This window comes from Zootermopsis nevadensis, unplaced genomic scaffold, assembly GCF_977971745.1.
Source record: "Zootermopsis nevadensis isolate Lab colony 2312 unplaced genomic scaffold, Znev_1.0 Znev_ptg000020l, whole genome shotgun sequence".
NCBI lineage: Eukaryota > Metazoa > Arthropoda > Insecta > Blattodea > Termopsidae > Zootermopsis > Zootermopsis nevadensis.
In genome coordinates, this window is record NW_028259152.1 from 4,765,762 (window position 1) to 4,786,160 (window position 20,399).

The 20,399-nt window shown below is 39.4% G+C and overlaps 1 protein-coding gene across 4 annotated transcripts in view; it reads right to left on the reverse strand.

Annotated features, from left to right (window-relative positions):
• LOC110831346 (uncharacterized) overlaps positions 1 to 20,399 on the reverse strand; it is a 137,938-nt gene that overhangs the window by 39,406 nt on the left and 78,133 nt on the right. The window contains exon 4 of one of the 4 annotated variants that reach the window (XM_087351814.1): positions 7,225 to 7,564. The exons of the other annotated variants lie outside the window; for them this stretch is intronic. Coding sequence (XP_087207940.1) covers positions 7,412 to 7,564 — 153 coding nt within the window. The 3' untranslated portion in view covers positions 7,225 to 7,411. Of the gene's footprint in view, positions 1 to 7,224; positions 7,565 to 20,399 lie in introns of those variants that run through there. 4 annotated transcript variants of the gene reach the window in all.

Below are 20,399 nucleotides of genomic sequence, written 5' to 3' on the forward strand. Positions count from 1 at the left end.
CAGCAGGCCGCGTACAGTACACTCCAAATAAAATATCACAACGGTGTGTAACACAGGAAAGTCGATTTCACTACACTACACATCACTTAAAAATTAACACTGCAGAGAGTATTAGATAATTTTATCTCTTCATAACTCTTCGGTCCTCATCCAATTCTCCCACTCCTGACAGACTTCACTTTCTGACACATTACTCGATTCATCACTGCTGTTCACTCCATTATCTTCAATTATAATAGCGTCTTCGATTATGCCTTCTTGCTCTTAATAAATTTATTCTACTTTTTCCACATGCTGACATACATTATCCCATTCCTTCTGCCAAATTTCTTCGAATCTCTGACGACACAGATGCTCAGCGTCCTTGATTTTAAATGTTGTGTTCTTGCTTGCAACCCATTGTCTTACATCTGCCCAAATAAGTTCAATGGGATTTAAATTGGGATGGTACGGCGGAAGTCTCAGCACAGTATGCCCTTTGTCTGCCAAAATCTGATCAATCACATATTATTTGTGCTTTGACTTATTTAATTTGATTACATCGTACAGTTGAGCTTTCAACACGTTGTCACAAAATGGGATGTTCATTTCCAATAGCCAGGCTTTCATTTCGTCCTTCTTTGATTAAGACGTCGGTGGTTTGTCTGTCTGAGTGTTGTGATACGAGGCGTTATCAATGGCCACAAAGGAGTTTACAACGGACAGGTGGCATGTTGTTAACACAGCACAGTCACAAGACAACAATATCAGGCTTCCACACTGCTGCACTGACACAGACTGTACTGACCGACGGAAACTCCTTCCTTCCTTTATAGAGTGGTCCGCATATTGGGCTCTCCCTACAAGGTCAGCGGCCACAATCGGTGCATCCAGTTCTATCTAAATCCCAAAAGTTAGTTTACCTTCTCTTAACCAACCACTTCACTGGTCGGGCTAAATTTTAATGTTATTTGCAATTCCAGGACAGTCGCCTTCAACAAAAGTTTTCTTATTTGATGCGACTTTGTTAAACGTGCTAATATGGGTAAAAAGTTACGTTACAGCGTTATAGGAGACGTTACAAAGCTAAACAAACCCACTCGTCTGTTCGTCCGTGACGAGTGAGAAATCATGGTTGACGAGTGACAAACATGAAATCGTTCATCAACATTCTGTGCGACTTATTGTATTTGTCCACAAACGTCGAGGGGTAATTAAGTATCTTGCGTGGGCAGGAGTGAAGTTAACGCGATGCTGACGTATCTGAACGTCGGATGTAGGAAACTACAATTATTATATTGTTGTTGTTGGTAATTGTCAGATTCTACCCCGTGACCATTCGCTTTTACGCCAACCACTAGGCCATCGAGGTGCACAATTTCCAACACAATAATCCTGTAATTAATAAACCATTATCACAAACCTTTAGAGAATCAATTTTAAATGTTCGTGTTATTTAACGTCGAACTGTATGAAGACGTGGTATGGCGACTTGAGAAAGAAGTGGAAGGAACAGTCGTGATCTATTTTAGATTACTGTCCAAGTATGTGTCTGGAGGTACAGAGGAAAACTGAGAAAAACGAGGGCAGCTGTCCTGCGGACTAAGATCGAAACCGTATCTCTCAAATTCGAGGTAAGATGGCTAGCCGTTTATCCTCAACGTTCGGTTTTAACTTGTCTGTCAAACTCCTTCACTAAGCATTCGGCACTGGAAAAGTAACGGGGAAAAGGTCAATACAGGCTGAGTGGGGGAAGGGGGGATGTTCCACTAATTGGCAATGCGGCAGACAGTCCTCTCTCTCAGATGCGCTTTCATTCTTTAAAACTTTGTAACTCAAAGAGCGGTACAAGTCCTCCGGATTTAAACCAGTTTTCTCATCACCGACAGATTTGCACGCGTTCTTAACTTCGACACTACGTGGGGACAAGAGGTTAGCTTCACGCTACGGTCACTTTACCCCTGGGGAAAGAAATTGTCGGAACTCATTGGACACACAACCACTCTGGAAGCGATGGCGAAGAGAAAACTCTTTGCCCCTGGCGGATATCGAACCTCAGTCGCTAATTCCGTAGCCAGTCAGCATTTGTACAGAGTTATACCATATAACGTATCTGACAAAACATCGTTAAACAGAACAACCAAACATTGCTGTTTTTACTTCTATCCTACTGGTTTTAATAAACAGGTGCTGGAGGGTTTTCAGTGAGCCTGTTTCAGGTGTGAAGTTCAGTGTTTCGTATCGCACCTCATGGGTATTCGTGCACATTTACCGCACATGCAGTTTTACTATTGCAATTGTGACCGCATTACAACACTTCGAAAACATTTTCCACAATAAGCGTTTCTGAGACGTTTGATGGAAATTACTTCTGGCTTTTTTTACAAAATGCGGATTACAGTTGATCAAAATTAAGTCAGACCGACAAATTTGAGTATGCTTTCAAATAATAAATTCGATATAAATCTGGTTAGTTGTTTCGGGGATGAAGACTGCGGACGGATAGACAAATGAATGCATACGACCTTTTCATTTCCACGTTATGCAAAGGAAACATAAAAACTACGCCTCGTAACACTGTGTCGCTTTGTGCTGTTCTTGCTCGTAACTCTACATCACCGAACAAACGGATTTAATTGGCCGTGGGATGGTTGGCGGAAGACAGGGACGGAGACGAGGTCTCTTTGCGCAAGACAAAGACGAGAGGTTACAATTAGCGTTAATTTAGTTCGTTTTATTTTATCACTGTACTGGAATAAGGAGGTTTATATAATTAAAAAGGAGTGGAAGATAAAGATGGGATGGGGAGGGCGGAAGAAACGTTTAAATTTAACCTACATTATCAAGATGGCTTTCTTATTACCAAAAGAATGGTACAGAGACAGATTCCGCGCGTACCTTTTAAAAATTTAGAACGTCAGAAGATCATCCGTTAACACTGAGTAACTCAACATTTTGAATACAGAGTGGTTAAACGGCTTTAAATTCATGCTTTCAGAGCTACATCACATAGCAAGTATTGGAATCTTAATGAACGCGGGACATGTACGCATCTGTTTCATAACCTATTAATGCCACAACAAACAGCTTCTTAACGAAGGAGAACGCCGTTAAACGAGTCAATGTCTCTATTAACAGATGCTACTTTATCTCAGTTACTAGCAATCAAAATAAGTGTTTTGTTTTTTGGCGTGTTCTTCAAATTAAGCGACCATAAATCCACTTTGTCAGACAGTTAATTTCTTCAAGTAAAATGACGTAATTTCTGTATTTATTTCTATACATATAGATGGAAACTAATCACAGTTCCCAACATGATACTTTGATACAATTAACATTATTTTTATAAGAAAAATTGTAATTTAAAAAATCTTCGTCCTTGTGTGCAAAAATTTGGCATAATCAACAGTTAACTCGCACACACACACACACACACACACACGCAAATAGTAGCTTAGTAGAACTAAAGAGGTAATGAATCACACTGGAAATATTGAATAAAGAATAAAATGTATATTATTATTATTATTATTTATTCCTTCATTAATGTGTATTTTCTCAGTCCTTGTATTACAATAACAGAATCGTTCATTAAAATACGTCTCGGATTAAAGAGGGAGGATGTAACCTAATAGGAGTTTGAAGGAAGTCAAATTATGATGAACTTAATAATTTGTACTCGTCGCTAAAAATGTCTATTATTATAACTATAAAACATACGCGGAAGAAAGAGGCAAGGCACACACAACACTTTTGTCGGAAAATCTGAACGAAAGAGATTATTTTACAGACCAAAGCATAAAAGGCAGAATAATATCAAAATACATCTTAAGACAACAGGTCGTCGATTCGAATTACTCAGTTTGTGTAGAGTGGTGGGCACTTGCGAACACTTTAATGAGCTTTCGGTTTCGCACAAAGCTGTAAGATGTGCTCCGTTCCCTGACAAGCTCGTCACAGCATCTGCGAAGTCCATGGCCCGCCCCGACAAGATGCGAACGCGCGCAGAGACCGATCCCTGCACTCTCATCCTCAGACTCAAAAACAAAGCCGCTTTGTACCGCATTCCAGCTTCGCGACTTGGTGGCGACTTATTTTAAATTAGGCGGGAAATGGTAAAGGAGCAGCGAGAAGACTTTTCAATAACAGGAATACCCTATGTTGGAGCGGTAGGGCCCTAGCTAGACCATAACGAGGGCGGATCAGCCCACGGCGCCAGCTACCAACTGACCCGTTCTCGGTTCTAAGAAATACCGCACGGAAAAGTAAACTGCACTTCATCCACAGAAGAGCATTTCTGAACACTTTAAAAGCATTCTAAATGCAGTTCAATACAGCACGCTCAGAAAAGACTAACACAGTATCTTCACAGCGAGACAATTTCTATTTAAGAGCGAGATAAGCCGAGCGCCTGTTGTAGAGTTGTTTAACGTCTTCCAGGAAACAATATCCGAGTAATCATGGTCATGTGAATATTCTAAAACGACCAGATAAACCCAGAGATGACACTCAAAGTTGCAAAAATATTGTGTTAACAAATACGACAACCTGAATCGCTAATAACTTCTGGAGAAGGACATCACCTCATATTATTATAGTAGCTTCAGTTGTCGTTTTGTTATTGTTATTATAAAATTTCTTATTATTATGAACAACTATAATATTAAGTTGAATCTACGATATATAACGTAGACTCAACTGTCGTAATTCAATTTGAATTGTTATTTTCATTTATACTTATCAATGATACAGGTAGAGACACTGCAGGCCTATGATTGGTTCAGTGATTGATTCATTCAGTCTCGATTTATTTAACGACACTTTTTCAACTAACTATGCCATAAAGCGTATATGTTGGGATGATTTACGGTTTATGCTTTAGGAAAATAGGGAAGGAAGCGATCGTTGTCTACTTTAAGGAACTGTGACATTTGCTTCGAGAGACTGAGGAAAATCTCGACAAATAACAAGATAATTGGTCATCGGTCGGAAGTCGAAGTATTTAAAATATTAAATTGGTAATTGCCAGTTCGTGAACACTGTCGAAGAAAGAGCGCTTTCGTGATGACAGGCAGTAGGCCTACACTTCCCATTCGACAATGATACAAAGTGTCGGGAATAGCTCTGTTACCATTTGGGGTCAAGCTTATTGTAAAGCATGATAAATAGAGACTCCGTATTCGACTGCTCCAGCATTTAAAACCAAATTAGCTCATACTTCAGTGCGTATGAAAAGAGAGATTGCGAGAAGGGGAGGACAATTGTGTGATGTAGCTTTTATCAACAACCAATGAAAATCCTGGATTATCCCGTCACGTGCCAATGGTCACTTTTGTGTTAGATGACATGCAATAATGAATTCAGATGTTCTGTAGGCCTGCTTCTCAAAATGGAGTGCTATAAATGGAGGAACATTCTTTTTCTTCTACCTTATAGGTAGAAATTCAATAGAGACTTTCAGAAAAATAAGTATATCCGTTACAAGACAAAATTTAATGACAGCCAACGTGGTATCTCAGTCAAAAGAAGTCACCTTATAGTACAATCGTAGTGTTATGTTAAACTGTGAAATTAATTCATGCATACGTTAACAATGAATCAGAGGTCAGAGCAGGATCAGACTTATAAGCCCCAGAATTCCTGTCTGGTTATTTAAATTGTAAGTCCGCATACAACGGATGGGTTCCAAAGCCTGTCTGGTCGTTGTGGAAAGAAGAAAAGTCCTACTCTGCCGGGTCACGAACCCGGTAGTCGAGCCTGAATCCTAGTCGCTCAGTGACTGGTTTAACTACAAATCGAAAAATGGCCACCATTTCATATACAGTGTTCAAAGAACGAACGGTGTGAGGGTTCAGACTGGATTAAACCAGCTCAGTATAGAGTCTAATAGCGTGGTCCAGTGACCTTGGCAATGAACAGTCGTGTCCCATAAAAGGCCGGAAATAACTGGACCAACCGAGTGGCTTTTAACTTTGTGGTCTTGATTGCGTATTATCTAAGAACATGCATCTGTAATTGTTGCTCTTAATTTAGGCCTAAACGTGATTAAATTTCGTTCTGTCAAATAACTTCAGACAAACCCATCCTTTTAATTAAGTGAAGTATTAGTGAACCAGATAAACAGGTTACGTAATTAGACGTAGGTGCTTCATATCAGCGTGTGAAGGCAGCGCAGAATTATGCCCGCGAGACAACTGGAAACTACAGCGAAGCTTACTGTTGTATCAGCCTGTACATGTAACAAGGGTTGTAGAGTGGTCCATTGAGAGTGAAGCTGTCATTACGTCACTGACTCCGCAGCGAAGTGGAACCGTCTCTCCATCATACACCATTGAATCTGCAACCTCTGCTACTAAAGCGGCACGTGATTAGTTCTGCGTCATTTCTTCGCTGGTTACTGCTGTCTCCATATTAGAAAGGGCGACGCGAACCATTTTCAAACAATGATGAGATCTCCGGATTGTAATATTAATGGTTTAGATTAGATTGAAATGGTGGAGATATACTGCTATTTGAATGTTCAAATGTTCATAACGCGTTCATGTGGTAATGGTTATCATAATGTGTTGCAATAACGGTAGCGCTGTATTCTTTAAATTATGTTTGTCATTAATTTTTTTCTTGGGCAGAATGCCAACTACCGGCCAGACAATAAAAGGGCACTGCATTAATTCTTATCTCCAACAAAATATTCTTAAATTTTTTTAGAATATAAACAAAGAATTTTCTGGATCAGAGATCATAAACAAATATGAGAAACACGTTTCATTGCGAGAATTTTATCCAGTAGACGGAACACACGAATTGTGCTCAATTTGCCTATGCGTAATGAAAACAGGAGGAAAACGTGCACGATTACATGAATTGTATCCATGAGAACATGAGACATAATTTCACAAAAAACAAAAACGCTCTGTGAAGTCGTTCTTATAGCTGGAGCCTTCGTCAGAATTTGACATTTGCTAACACAAGTGACGTCAGGGTTGTCTGAGTGACTGGGGGATTCCCCACGTAACCAAAACACCAAAATTAACCATCATAACCAAAGTAACCACTGACAGCAAGGTAGTATGGGGATTCCCTGTCCACCATTGATCAATATGCTGAGACAGTCCTCAGCTTCACACGTATCGTTTAAAATCTGCATTCATGTTATCTTCGCATGCATTAATGTGTATGTCACTCGGCCAAGTAATTTTTTTAATTCAAAAGTTATTAATTTGCTACTACATATATTCCTGAATGTACTCCGAAACTACACGCTGCAGAAGACATCCGAGCCGATTTCAAAATGATAAATGGGACTTTCTTTTCATACTTGGGGTTGTCATATATTATTTCGACACGAATTACTTAGGCTAGGGCAACGCACAACACAATACTTACTATAATTAATAACAGGTTTGTCGCCGCCATATCTGCACCACAGCTCTCAACCGTGACGTCTTTGCAGCTGGTCACCAAAATGGCGGCCGGCTGCTTGTGAAAATGATAAAAGAATCCCTCCCCTTGTCCTACTGATCCCCTTCATACTTGATGGCTGCTGGGCGAAGGGTCTTTTCTCGCTAGGATCTTTACCGTTGGTCTGTGAAATAGAAAGCAATGGACCTTCACGACTTAATAATTGGGAGTGCAACAATGGATTTGACACTATGGAAATACTACTAACTGTTTCAAAAAAATTGTCCCTCCTTTTAGATGAGCATGCCAGGGACAAACCAATAGGCCTACTCTAATTACAAAAAGGCTTATTTCTAACCCGGGAGTAAATTACAAGCACAGAGTAACAACTTTTTTTAATCCTTTATTAATGAAACTAATGTTTCATGCCATTACAGCCATCAAATCAAGAAGCATGAAATGAACAAGATATGTACGAGATGCGATCGGAAAGTTTCAAGACTGCGCGTATAAAAACCCGTACACTTATCTCAGGTATTAAATCCACCCATCACCCTCGAAGTAGTTCCCCTGGGAGTGAACACAACGATCCCAGCGCCGCTGCCAAGCCTGGAAGCATCCCTGGAAATCTTTCTTTGTCAGCCTGTCAAGCACCATCTCCGATTCTGCCAAAGACTCGCCAAAACGGCTACGGAAACCTATGAAATGCTAAAGCAAGCATTTGGGGAGTCCGCAATGGGTCGTGCACAAACTTTTGTGTGGCATTCACGTTTTAAAAATGGCCGAACCTCTGTCGATGATGACGAGCGTTCTGGACGACCATCTTCGAGCACAACGCCCGAAAATGTTACGAAGATTCGGCAGGTCATTCACGAAGATCGACGTCGTACCATCAACGACTTGTGCGACATTGTTGGGATAGGCTATGGGACCTGTCAGCTGATTCTAAAGGAAGAACTCCACATGCGTCGCATCGCAGCCAAGTTTGTGCCAAGGCTCCTGTCTGAGGACCAGAAGCAGAATCGACTTCTCGTTTGTCAGGAGCTCAAAGATCTTGCAAGAACCGACCCCAACTTCCTTTCTAAGGTTTCCTCTTCCCAAAGATGAAAATTCAGCTAAAGGGAAGGAGATTTGAGACGATAGAAGAGATTCAGGCAGAATCGCAGATGGTGCTTGACAGGCTGACAAAGAAAGATTTCCAGGGATGCTTCCAGGCTTGGCAGCGGCGCTGGGATCGTTGTGTTCACTCCCAGGGGAACTACTTCGAGGGTGATGGATGAATTTAATACCTGAGATAAGTGTACGGGCTTTTATAGGCGCAGTCTGGAAAATTTCCGATCGCACCTCGTAGTACTCACGGGACAGAAAACAAATTCTTAGAAAAATTCTGATAAAAGCTTCTGAACGGAAAAGACCTCTTCGGTGAAGTACCACAGATAAAATAAGTGAATAATGGTCTCAATCAAAGCGTATCCTACAGGAGTACTTTTAAGTGTAAAGGAACGGACGAAAACATTTTACACTTGTATTAGGGATGTACACGGTTCGAATTACGAACGGAATGTCTGATATTCTAAAACTTGTCGTCACTTTCCACGCGAATAGTGAAATAAACCACGACGACCTTCTAACAAATCCGTATTTATTCATTATCCACGATTAACTTCCAGCCTTTTCCTATGTTACAGGACAAAAACACTTGTGGTCTCGCCGCTGCCTTAAACTTGGGCGTTAGCTGCTAGATCAATGGGGTACAGGGTTCGAATTTCTCCGGAGGCTTTAATGTAGTTCTACGTTCGCATTTTCTTTTGTCATGCTCTCCTGTGCAGATGGAGGCCATGTGATGGGCGACCCATTGTTCTTCCTAACAAATAAATACTAAGAGACAATCGTCTGTCGTGTTATATTGATCTAGCATAATATATATGCTGCTGTACTTAAGGTAGCTTTTTAAATGGAGCCCTATGTACAATGCAGTCACATTTAATTGAATATGAAGAGCTTGCATATTTATAAAATGAGTGTGGTAATTTGTTAAGAACGAGATATTCAGAAATATAATCGTGATAGACTAGCCTACATAGTTTTTGTGCTTGATGGAACTGACTAGGGAAAGGAGTTACTCCGTCTTAATGACTGCAGAGTACTGTGTGCATGAAGAAGTGAGTACCTGTACCTCCTATTGGTCTATTTGCAGGCTAATACTGTTACAGACACTGGCTATTTGTTTGTTTCGTTTGCTTGCTAGCACAGAAGGCAAACGGGGTACTGGGTGATGATAAACTATTTAATTAAATACAAGGTTAATTTCCTTCTTCACTGCAGAATTATCTTAATTTCTCATGTGGCCAATATTAGGGTCTATTAGACTCACTATCATCCTTTAGGACAGTATAAAATTATGGGAACATAAATTTTAGGAATTTCGGTATTTTTAAATATTTTGATTAGAGGTTTACAGCTGATGAGTAGATTTAACGTATTAATAATGGAAATAAAATAAGACATGTGTAAACAAACATATGTCGCATTTTTATGGGCCTTCAGAAAGAATTTGACAACGTCTTTGAGAATAATGTCGAAGTACGGAAGATTCCAATTGCGTTCCTTTATTCTACATAGTTCTAAAATGTCTAATCTGTTGTAAAGTCCTGTCAGGTAATTAAAGGGTAGTAGCTTACTGCTTGTCATTAAGCGTGCATCATGGCGTGGGCTGGTATTTTAACTATGACATAAATAAGTGTTGCTATAGCTACAGTTAATATGCAGTTTATACGTATCTCAAATTCAGTGTTTGTTTTTAAAGTTATTTGTGTAAAATGTAAGTCCTATTTTAAAACCTACATTTGCGTTTAACACATAAACAATTTTATACAAAATGTACTATAATTACTTTTTTTCAAGAAATTTTCTTAGAAACAATTTCCTGTTACTTAACGAAATTGGTAATTTTGATCGATAGGTACACCGCGCATTTGCTTAGATCTTCATGGCAGACCTTGGTGACAGCTATTATTGTTCGAATTTAACCAGAACTTCAATTTCTATATGATTTTAGTGAACTCTCTAATTAAAATGCGATCAGAATATTTCCAACCGTTCTGAGATTGAAGAACACTGACATACAGACAAACGGACTTACCATTATGTTAGATCTCGTCTTTTTGACGTTTGTGATAAGGAAGCATAACATAACCAGCAAATCTTGTGATCATTTTAAGTGATTTTAAATTACAATTGTTAACCAGTTCAGAATCATATGTTTCCACAATTCTTTCTTTAGCCCCAATACAACCATTAAATCTTTAAAAATCAAAACACTGTTTTAGAAGACGATAATGTTAATTAATAAACAATGCGATGTGGTGTCGTATCGAAACCCCGTGTTCCCTGCCCCACACAATACACCCTGCTGGACACGTAAGCAATTCGCGCACTGTGCAGTATATTTCTGAATTCATGAATGCCATCAACTGTAGATCCTATGGAAATTTTGCTCCTTTCATTCCTTTTTTGTGACTCCTGAAGGGTGCTGCAAGCTGCTATAGGCGTCACGCACCGCCACCCAAGCGTGGCGTCATCCCATACATCACCAATGCATTCTTAAAATCTTTCGACTTATAGTTACTGTAAGCTACAGGTCTCCCAGGATAACCTATCCCATAGAATCACAAGGAAATATCATCTGGGCGGAGTGGCCCGCTGGGTTTGCTGTGCTGGAAATGTTTCACTTGAGTGATCAGAAGACGGCGGCCTCAGCTGGATATCAATTTAAATATTGTTCTACAGCCAATTGTGCTGCTCTGAGCATGTGGTAAGAATACTGACATTTCTCGTGCAAGAGGAGAACTGACCTTTTCATGTCTTTGCTTACAAAACTATCGTATTCTGTGAGGAAAATGAAAAGTGACAGATTTACTTATTTAACTGTATCAGCTAGTAATATATTTGCGTCGATGATTACAAAGTTTTAAAACAAAGTACTACGTACCGCAAATGAGGTTCCTATTACCTTTATTTATAACCTTTAGGCCCTACTAGGTATTACAAGGCTACATGTTCAATCAGATATTTACATCAGAAAGAATTAAACGTTTCAAATATTATGAATGAAACTTAAGACTGCCAAAACATATGGCTACAATACCCAAATCAAAGGCAGCAGACAGAATAGAATAATTTTCCAAAGCAGACACTGAAATACGAATATAAATATGGCAATCTTCTAGCATAATGTGCCGCGTAGTCTGCAAGCAGTTGGCCGATATTATAGAAGTGCATTCTGCCTTCATCATCAGAGCGGTCGAAAGTATCGCAGCTAGGAAAGATATTTAAATTGTTCCATATTAAAACTTGAACACAAACAAATGAATTTCGTAATATTTTCTGTTGCAATTTTGTTTCTTGATTCTGCAAAGTAGAGAAGGGACGCTCAGAAATTTAAATTTGCTCAGAGCACAAAATGGCTAATTTCACAACTGACAGCAAGATGCACACGAAGAACATGCAATTTACCACCGAGACAGAAGGTCTACAATTTTCAAGGTTGTATTTTCCATGAGAAACCTACTGTAGTGCTACTTATTTGGAGTATTATTCTAAAAATGTCGAAGGCATTCCTGTCTTGGAAGCAGAAATAATAGATTTCATATTGTGGCGTTTTCATGCGCCACTAGGCGCAATAGCCGCCAGTAATTGTCTCTGCAGGAAGACACGTCGCTATTGTCACCCTTGAAAGGCAAACACTGGAATTCCTGTAACAACTGTCAGTCATTTGTGACGGTTCCTCGCCACGCTGGGCCGTGCCTTTGGATGTCCCTTATCAACAAGACCGGACAGACGCGTTGCAATGGAATAAGTCTATAATACACTTAAAATTATTTGTTGTCAGGACTCTTTCCATCGTCTGTTTTTTAAGAATTCACGACGCTTCGGAGGCTGGTTCTGTCTCCGTCTTCAGGTGAGAGGTATTCACTCTATTGGGTCCCTTAGAAAGAGCTAATCTCTGTCACTGGACAGTGACAGAGACTAGCACTGTCAGAGTGGGTACCTCTCACCTGAAGACGGAGACAGAACCAGCCTCCGAAGCGTCGTGATTTTTTAAAAAAATAACAGACGATGGAAAGAGAACTGACAACAAATAATTTTAAGTGTAAATAACGTCGTCTAAACCCTTCAGACTTGAACTATAATACACTTACTTTCCAAATGAGCTCTTAGTAATTTTGCATACCTCACGGATCTAAACATTAATTATTGTTAATATAATCTATTGTTACACTACAGATAGACTTCAAAACTGCAGAATATCGATACCTTTTCGTTGTATTTTGTTCGCTGCTAACTGAAACAGGGAGCCTAGCACTTACCCTCCCTGTTAGCTTCCAAAACGTTGTAGTTGTATAATTTTATAATTTAGACAATGGTCAAGTCCAAAAGACCAGTTTTATATATTATAACACACCATCGTCACAAGCCTTTACACTCCGATTTCCATGTAATTTATTTAAAATTTTATAGAAAATATCCTATAGTTCAGTCACTTTTCTTGTGTAGACTTACATTAATAGACCTACAAGACCTAAGTACTGGCATTATAAAAGCGTCAGTGATCAAATCGCCAAGAAACTCCGTTTTTCAACTTTATACGAAGTTTACTCAAGTATGGTCTAATTGTATTTACGTCAGTAGGGTTTAATCTGCTGTAATATATTCGTGATTCGTTCAGGTCACCCAAAACTGTTTGGATAATAAAATCTGTATAACAAGAAAGGAACGCGTGGGTTTTAATGAGGAAATGCCTTGGGAAACGTCCACTTGCAAGATAGAAAAAATGGGAGGAGGGATAGAACTGTCCGAATCGTGTCCAGTGCTGGACTTTGGGAAGAACCCGTCAGAAATAACGCATAATTTTCTCAAAGTGCCAAGTGCCATGTGTCATGTTTCTAAGTTTAGGAGCTTCCATAAGCACGTATGTTTGAAATTAAAGAGTCTGTAACATTATTCATGGTCAGTGTAAACTGGCCTAGTTAATGCAGGAAAGGGTAAAATTCAGTTTCTTATTTGCATACAATTACACTTATCCTGCGTAGTAAAATATTTATACAAGTAACTTTAAAAGATACAGCTCTTACCTCCAAAAATATATTGAACTCTAATTATATAATTAAATAAATTTACCAAATTAAACATTGTTTTCTTCTATGAAAAAGACACGCCATTAAATTACTTTTACGGAGAAATACAAGATAAATATCCACCAAAACAGGTGATTTATAAATGTATCCTGTTAAAGATTAAGAAACTGAAGAGACTGCAATGTTGCACAGTTCTTCATACAAAGGATAACATAGGCCCTAACAACCAGTTACGTCTTGTACAAACGAAGCCAGGTGCAGTCTCTTCCTGAAGATCTGACACAGGCCTGTGATCAAAGAGCTTGTTCCCATTACCATAATTGTTCTCGCAGTTTTAGTTAATGGGCTTAGATTAATAACTCATTTTGTGGTTTCAATCTATTTGATACAGCATAGTTATAAATTCGGGCACCGCCGGGTTCGAATTTCCGGCGGTGCCCGAATTTATAACTTGTGTTGGGCAAGGCCGTGGTCTAGGCAACACGGAGTTTTCCTCCGGGGGCTTCCCCGGTTTCTCCGTGGCATCCCAACAATTACTCCATTCACACACAGAAGAAGGCAATGGCAAACCACTTCTGGATCATCTGCCAAGAACGTATATGAACAGGTCCCAGTCCGAGAAAAGGATGGAAGGATCCTGTTCATATGGACCTGTCCTCAGACAGAACACTAAATAAATAATAATTTAGGCTAATTAACCATACCACAATCTTAAGTTGGAAGTCTGATATTTCATACCGTCTGAGGTCCATTTTACATTTTCATTTATTCTTTAAATGCATTTCACTATTCTTTGTAAATCCCACATTGGCTGTTAAAACAGACAGATATATATTGTCTATATCTGGAATAAATAGACACCGAGGCTCAGGAAATTTACTACTAATCAAAAAGACAAAGTTTGGAAAGTACGTGTACCTGTACTCCAATGGAGTATAGCCATTTTATATAGTTAATATGTTATCACATATTGTCAAAAACTTTCAGTGGCTCACTCCGAATTGAGGTAAACGAAACAGAATTAAAGCGAGTTGATATCAGCCTATAGCCTATTACATTATTGGAAAATTAACGACCAGCACATAAGTATCTATTAACCTATGAGCCCTTTGGTTTCTAGACTACAAGTTCGATTTTTATAAGTCACAAATACTAAGTTTCAGTAGTTACGTCGAAGTATAAGGGCAAAATTTTGTGTCGAACTTTCATAGGCATATTTTCTAAAATTTTCCTAATGATAGCAATACTTGTAATGCATTCTGCCATGAAGTGTCGTTACTGAAAACATAAAAATATCAAAATAAATTTGCATCAAACTGGCTTTTACTCTCTCAGCTTATAGGTAATACAGATATGGCCTACAGAAAGGAAGAAGAGAATATGAACGAGTTATATTGCTCATAGGAAAGGGGGGGGGGTTGAAATTAAGTGGAAAATTTAACACGCGACTCGAAACTGGCAGGCCCCTACCCGAAAATTGTTTACTATACATAACTACTCTCTGACACTTGCTTAACTGAATTTGGATAGCTTATTTAAATTTAGTGACTCGGATATTGGCAGCACAAAAACAAAATTTGAGTGAAGGTCTCGTGGGGTTGGAAATATTTCTTTTATTCATTCGTAAAGTAGACCCGCTTAGAGTGACAAGGTAGCAGCACTGAGCCATGTGCAGGTAGCTGCTGGGAACAATAAAACGGAGACTGATTGCATTCGCCTATCCATAGCCATAAATGGGATGCATGTCACTTGCTGAAAATTCCATCAACTGTACCACAAGTCCACCTGTCAAGCTGTGGGTGGCCGCTATAATATGGCTGCTTTTCTCAAGTTGTGCTGAGACAGTGGGCCTGACAGTTCACACGTAAATGTCTTGAGGAAGGGATTAGCCTCGTGTTCTCCCACACACTTTGAAGTTGTCTCAGAACAGAGGAGAATATTTGAACATCGTGGAGAGGAGGGAACAAGAAGAAAACAACATATTATAGGTCAAATGAGGGAATTCATAATTTGTAGAACCAATTTTGCCTAATTTATATTATTACAATGAGTGAGAGAAATATGTAGGGTTTACACAATTTTAGGCAGAAAACCTTCATGAAAGAGACCATTTGAGAGAAGTAGATGCAGATGGGTAACTAATATTAAAGTGAAAAGTAATTTAAAAAAGTAAGAGATTTTGAACTGTAGAGAACTGACTCAGAGTCCAGCGATGGGATCTTGTGAACACAGTTGTGAATCCCTAGATTCCATAAAAGACCAGATGAGTGACTATCAGTTTCCCAAGAAGAACTCTAATCCATTCAGATATAAGAAAATAATTGGGTTATGTATGTATGTACGTACTGTAATACTGCCCTTCAAGAAGTACGGGAAAATCTTGTTTAAAAAACATTTCTAATGAAAAATGTAACAAAGCAGCATATAAAAATTAAAATCATTGCCTATCTTTGCTTAATTACGAGATAGTAGGCCTACCTTTAAGTAAGCCACGACTGATCCTCCACAATTTTTTTTTTAATTTTACTGAACGCGATCTTTGGGTTGTAAATAAAAATAACTTTAGGTGACACAGCTTTGTTAAATACCAAACAAACCAAACTTCCCGTAACTGAGCTAATTTAATGAAATGTTTTGAGAAAGCTTAAGCTATAGTTAGATTGTGTTCTCCTCCTAGAAGGTACTATCTGCTCCTATGATTAGATGTCGTGATAACATTAGTAGTTGGCAGTACCGAAACGTAGATTGCTTGGAAATGGAAACAACGTCGATTCCATTTCTCGCGTGTACATAATAGGACACACAGACATTTGCCTCCCTGAACTGTGCCTTTTTCAGCACAGACGCTACATGCAACAGTGAATCAACACCAACGATGTTAGGTTCGGTTGCTTGTCGCCGTATTTTCACCGCGGACGAAAGGTTTCGGTCTCAGTGCACACCAGAAGCAACCTGCGGTGAACAGAGTGCTGATGCGTCAGGCAGCCAACAGCTACAAGTACGAACCCACAATCCCCCACATCCATCACCGAGGGTCTGTGAATGGGCCCATTTGAGACAGCGATACCAAGGAGTCGCTGGTAAAGGATTTGACAAACTGCTACACAGGCAGGCATAGGCTTAATGCCTACATATAGTAGCCGTCATAATACATACATGCAGTCATAGACGGTTAATTTCAAAATCTTCTGTCTTTCCGTCCTTTATGTAAGAAGTTAAAGATTAATACACGCAGAAGTAAGCCAAAATTTTACAAGCTCTTCTATAGGCCAAGACCGAATAAGTATCAAAGTTCCTCTGTCTCCTTCAGGAGAGAACGCTGATTGTATATCAGAATAGAAGACTAAGGAGAAAATTTGGTTGTGACAGGAAACTGCATGATAAAGAGCGTCATAATTTATAGCCTTTCACCACATGGCCCATTGTAATAGTGATTTTTAAAAGGGGGGGTAAGATTGGTGAGGCATGAAGCATGACAGACATGACAAAAGCACACAAAAGTTTAGTAGGAAGAGAACCCACGTACGATACGTAGATGATGATGATGATAATGATGATAAGTTTGTTCTAAATAAATAGATAATCTAGTTCTTGTGAACCTTCAGGTAGCGTAAAAACGAGTAATTTATCGGTCAGCTGACCGACTAGTAACTTTTCATGAGTGACTCAATTTCAGTGATTTAATTAGTAAACGGGGTGACCGAAAATGCCTAGAATTTTTTTTCGGATAACGATTGCGTCTTCATGCTATTCAAATTATTGCTTAATCCCACTTCTTCTGCCACAAAAAAAATGTACCCCGCGTGAAGGAGAACATAGGCCGCTCTTGTCCCCGACAGCACGTGCCATCTTTAATAATACCTCTCGTTCCTGCTATTATTATATCAACTATGCACACAGCACTGGCAGCTTCCGCTTTTCTATCGCTAGATGGGGCAATTATCGAGTCGTTGAGGGAAATTAAATGGCCACCATTAAGGAAAGCGGTGAATTTCAGTTCTTACCTAAGTATAGAATTGTTGCAGTACAGGGAATCGTGTATATAAACGCTGAGGATGGGACAGCAGTAAGGGAGATTTTATGAGGCTATTTAGGAACCCGGGAAATATAGAGTAGGCCTTTCCAGCTGCTGCTAGCAACAGCAGTGCTGTACTGGCTTCATAACCCAGTGCTTTAATTCAACGAGGAAGTTATGTTTACTCGTGTGTCGATTTCTATAACACATTACAACCTGCGCATGAATGATAGTATTCTGTGTGGATCCACAGAAGTAAAACACATTTCAAGATGACAACAAATAGCAGTACCAAGACTCTGTACACTACAAAAACCTACAACAACAATTTAATGCGAGTCACTCTCAGTTTTCCCGATGGCGTTCACTGTGTTTCGAAGCTTTGATCAATATATTAGAAGACTCTTTATGATGCTAGTGAGATTTGAGGTTCTGTCTACTGGGTTGTTTTTCCCGGTAAGCCTTCTCTGATAGAAGTTTACAAACGTTTCTGAGACAGTTACCACCTCTGAAAAGCAGGAAATCCTCTACCAGACTACATCTTCGGACTCACCGCCGTCAAAATCGCAAATCCTACTAAGCCTACGACAGTTTATACATTATTACTTTCTCACACACATAATAGGTCTTTATAAATGCAGAGATATCGACAAAATGCTAGTTTTGGAGTCTTGAAAGCAAGTAGACTATTAGGACTAAATATTTTATTCTGTATCTCCAATTGGGTAGAAGGTAATAGGCATAATATGGCATCCTCTAGATCCGGTTTACTAAGCAATAAAATTTTGTAACATTGAGCCTGAGTTAACTATTACACCCACAGACGTAATATGTTAGCAGGTTTAGAGACCTGTGGATAACTTAAAGTAGTTATTATATTCAGACACACGTTCGAAAATTCTTCACATTTTGGCGACGAACTCTACCCACGGTAATACAGAAAGCCCCATCCTTGCACAGTGCAGCACTGGGACACACTGTCGCAAAGCAACGACTAATATAAGCTGATACAAGTCTTCGCACTAGATAACAGCATTTTAGTATGCTATTTAGTAATCCTGAATGCGTATGAGTTATAATAGGGTTTAAATTTTATTTATTGTAATAATGGCTGCCAGAATGGTTGAAGAACTGATGGAAGTGAATTCAGAAGCCCCTGATGCAAACTTATCATTGCTGTGGGGCAAGAATGGGTGTGGTTGCAGGTAGGGTCTCGATCCATAGAAGAAGAAGAAGAAGAAGTAACACGACGGTTTAATAAATGGCATTCAAGAATTAATCTATTCTTTTGTTGACCATAATTTTTTTCAGGTGATTAGGCCTATTTCATTTTGGTTACGAACTGTGGAACTACATAGTTCCTTTCGGCTTCACTGGCAGCACTAGGATTACGTTTCCGCCATTGCAGACTAGTAAAACATAGAGAACAAATACAAACGTCAAACATAACATCAGAAATATACTAACCAGTGTTCTGATACAGTCATCTTTTATCATTTACCAAAAAAACGGCGGTTTAACCATAATTTTGTGGTCCATGGAAAGGACACCTCTGTCTCATTTTAGAGACCTATTTGAACCACGTTTCGCAGCTTCCTTGAACATCAAAAGCTTATTGTTTCCAATGACAAAATAATGTCTAAAGAAGACCGGAAGGTTCTCTGCTGTTTCGTATTTCGTCAATGGGCCAGTTCAATGGATTATGGTCTTCCAGACTCCCATATATTAACCTAGAATTGATGGTGGATGCCAACGTTTCGGAGGAAAACTTCGCTTTCATCTTCAGGGTAGCCTTCTAAAATGACGATGGCGGAACTTGAATACTAAGACCTTATCATAGCCTACGGGCTAATGAAACAAATTTAGATAAGTAAACAAATTTTGAGAGATTAAAATTGATTATCGATGAAATACTAACAGATTTTAGTAACACGATTCGTTCAAACCAGAACGACGAGAATGGTGAAATTACACTTGGGAATTCCTACAGTAGCCCCACTTTGAATAGGAGGTAAAAAATCCCCTTTGATCAGGTATAAAACAGAGGCCTGCGCGAAAGAGAGCACCACAGAAATATAAAAGCACGGGCTCAGCAACAGTTCAAGACGTCACGCCTGTAAGAAGACACGGAATGACTATTTAAACAGAATGATGAAGACAAGACAGAATTATAGGTAGGCCCACATACGCCTACTATCTAGTTACTATTTCAAGTTTGTACCATTCCGACATTTTCTTGGAAGACATGAGCGTCGTCCCTCAGCCAAGATACGAACCTGCGCGTTCTTCTGAGGTGAGTTCTCAGTTTCTCACTGCTCCGATTGTGAAGTCTTTCGCGTTGTCGCGCCGTGCAGTCTGGTAGAACTTTACGGACATTCAGACCAGACTACACGGCGCAGCAACCCAGAAGTTGTGTTACCGCATCATCGTGGCGTCGTCACAAGTAATTGCAAGGAAAACAGCCGAAATTCGTTCAGCTGGATTCCAGATGGTCATTCAGTCGAACTCATTTCTGTTAGCACTGAAGATGGTAATGAAAAATTAGCAGAACCGACAAAACATTCACCGATGAACGCATGTCACCGCTACTGAAGTCATACAAAGGTCTGTAGTTGATGAATTTCGCCAATGTTTTTCGTTACAGCTGTTAATCCCATTACGCTGTGATTTTTGTTCATGATTGAGGCAACCTCTTCGCTGTAACAAATTACGCTCTTTGAAAGGTTTTACCTGTTAATTTATTTATCTCAGTGAGGAGCATCTGTTGTGGTTTCTTTGGGTTGGTTCATCGTGTACGTGCGGTCCCGCCCATTGAAGGCGTGGCCTATGTGGTATTGGATTGGTTAATGAAAGTTGCGGTAGTGGGG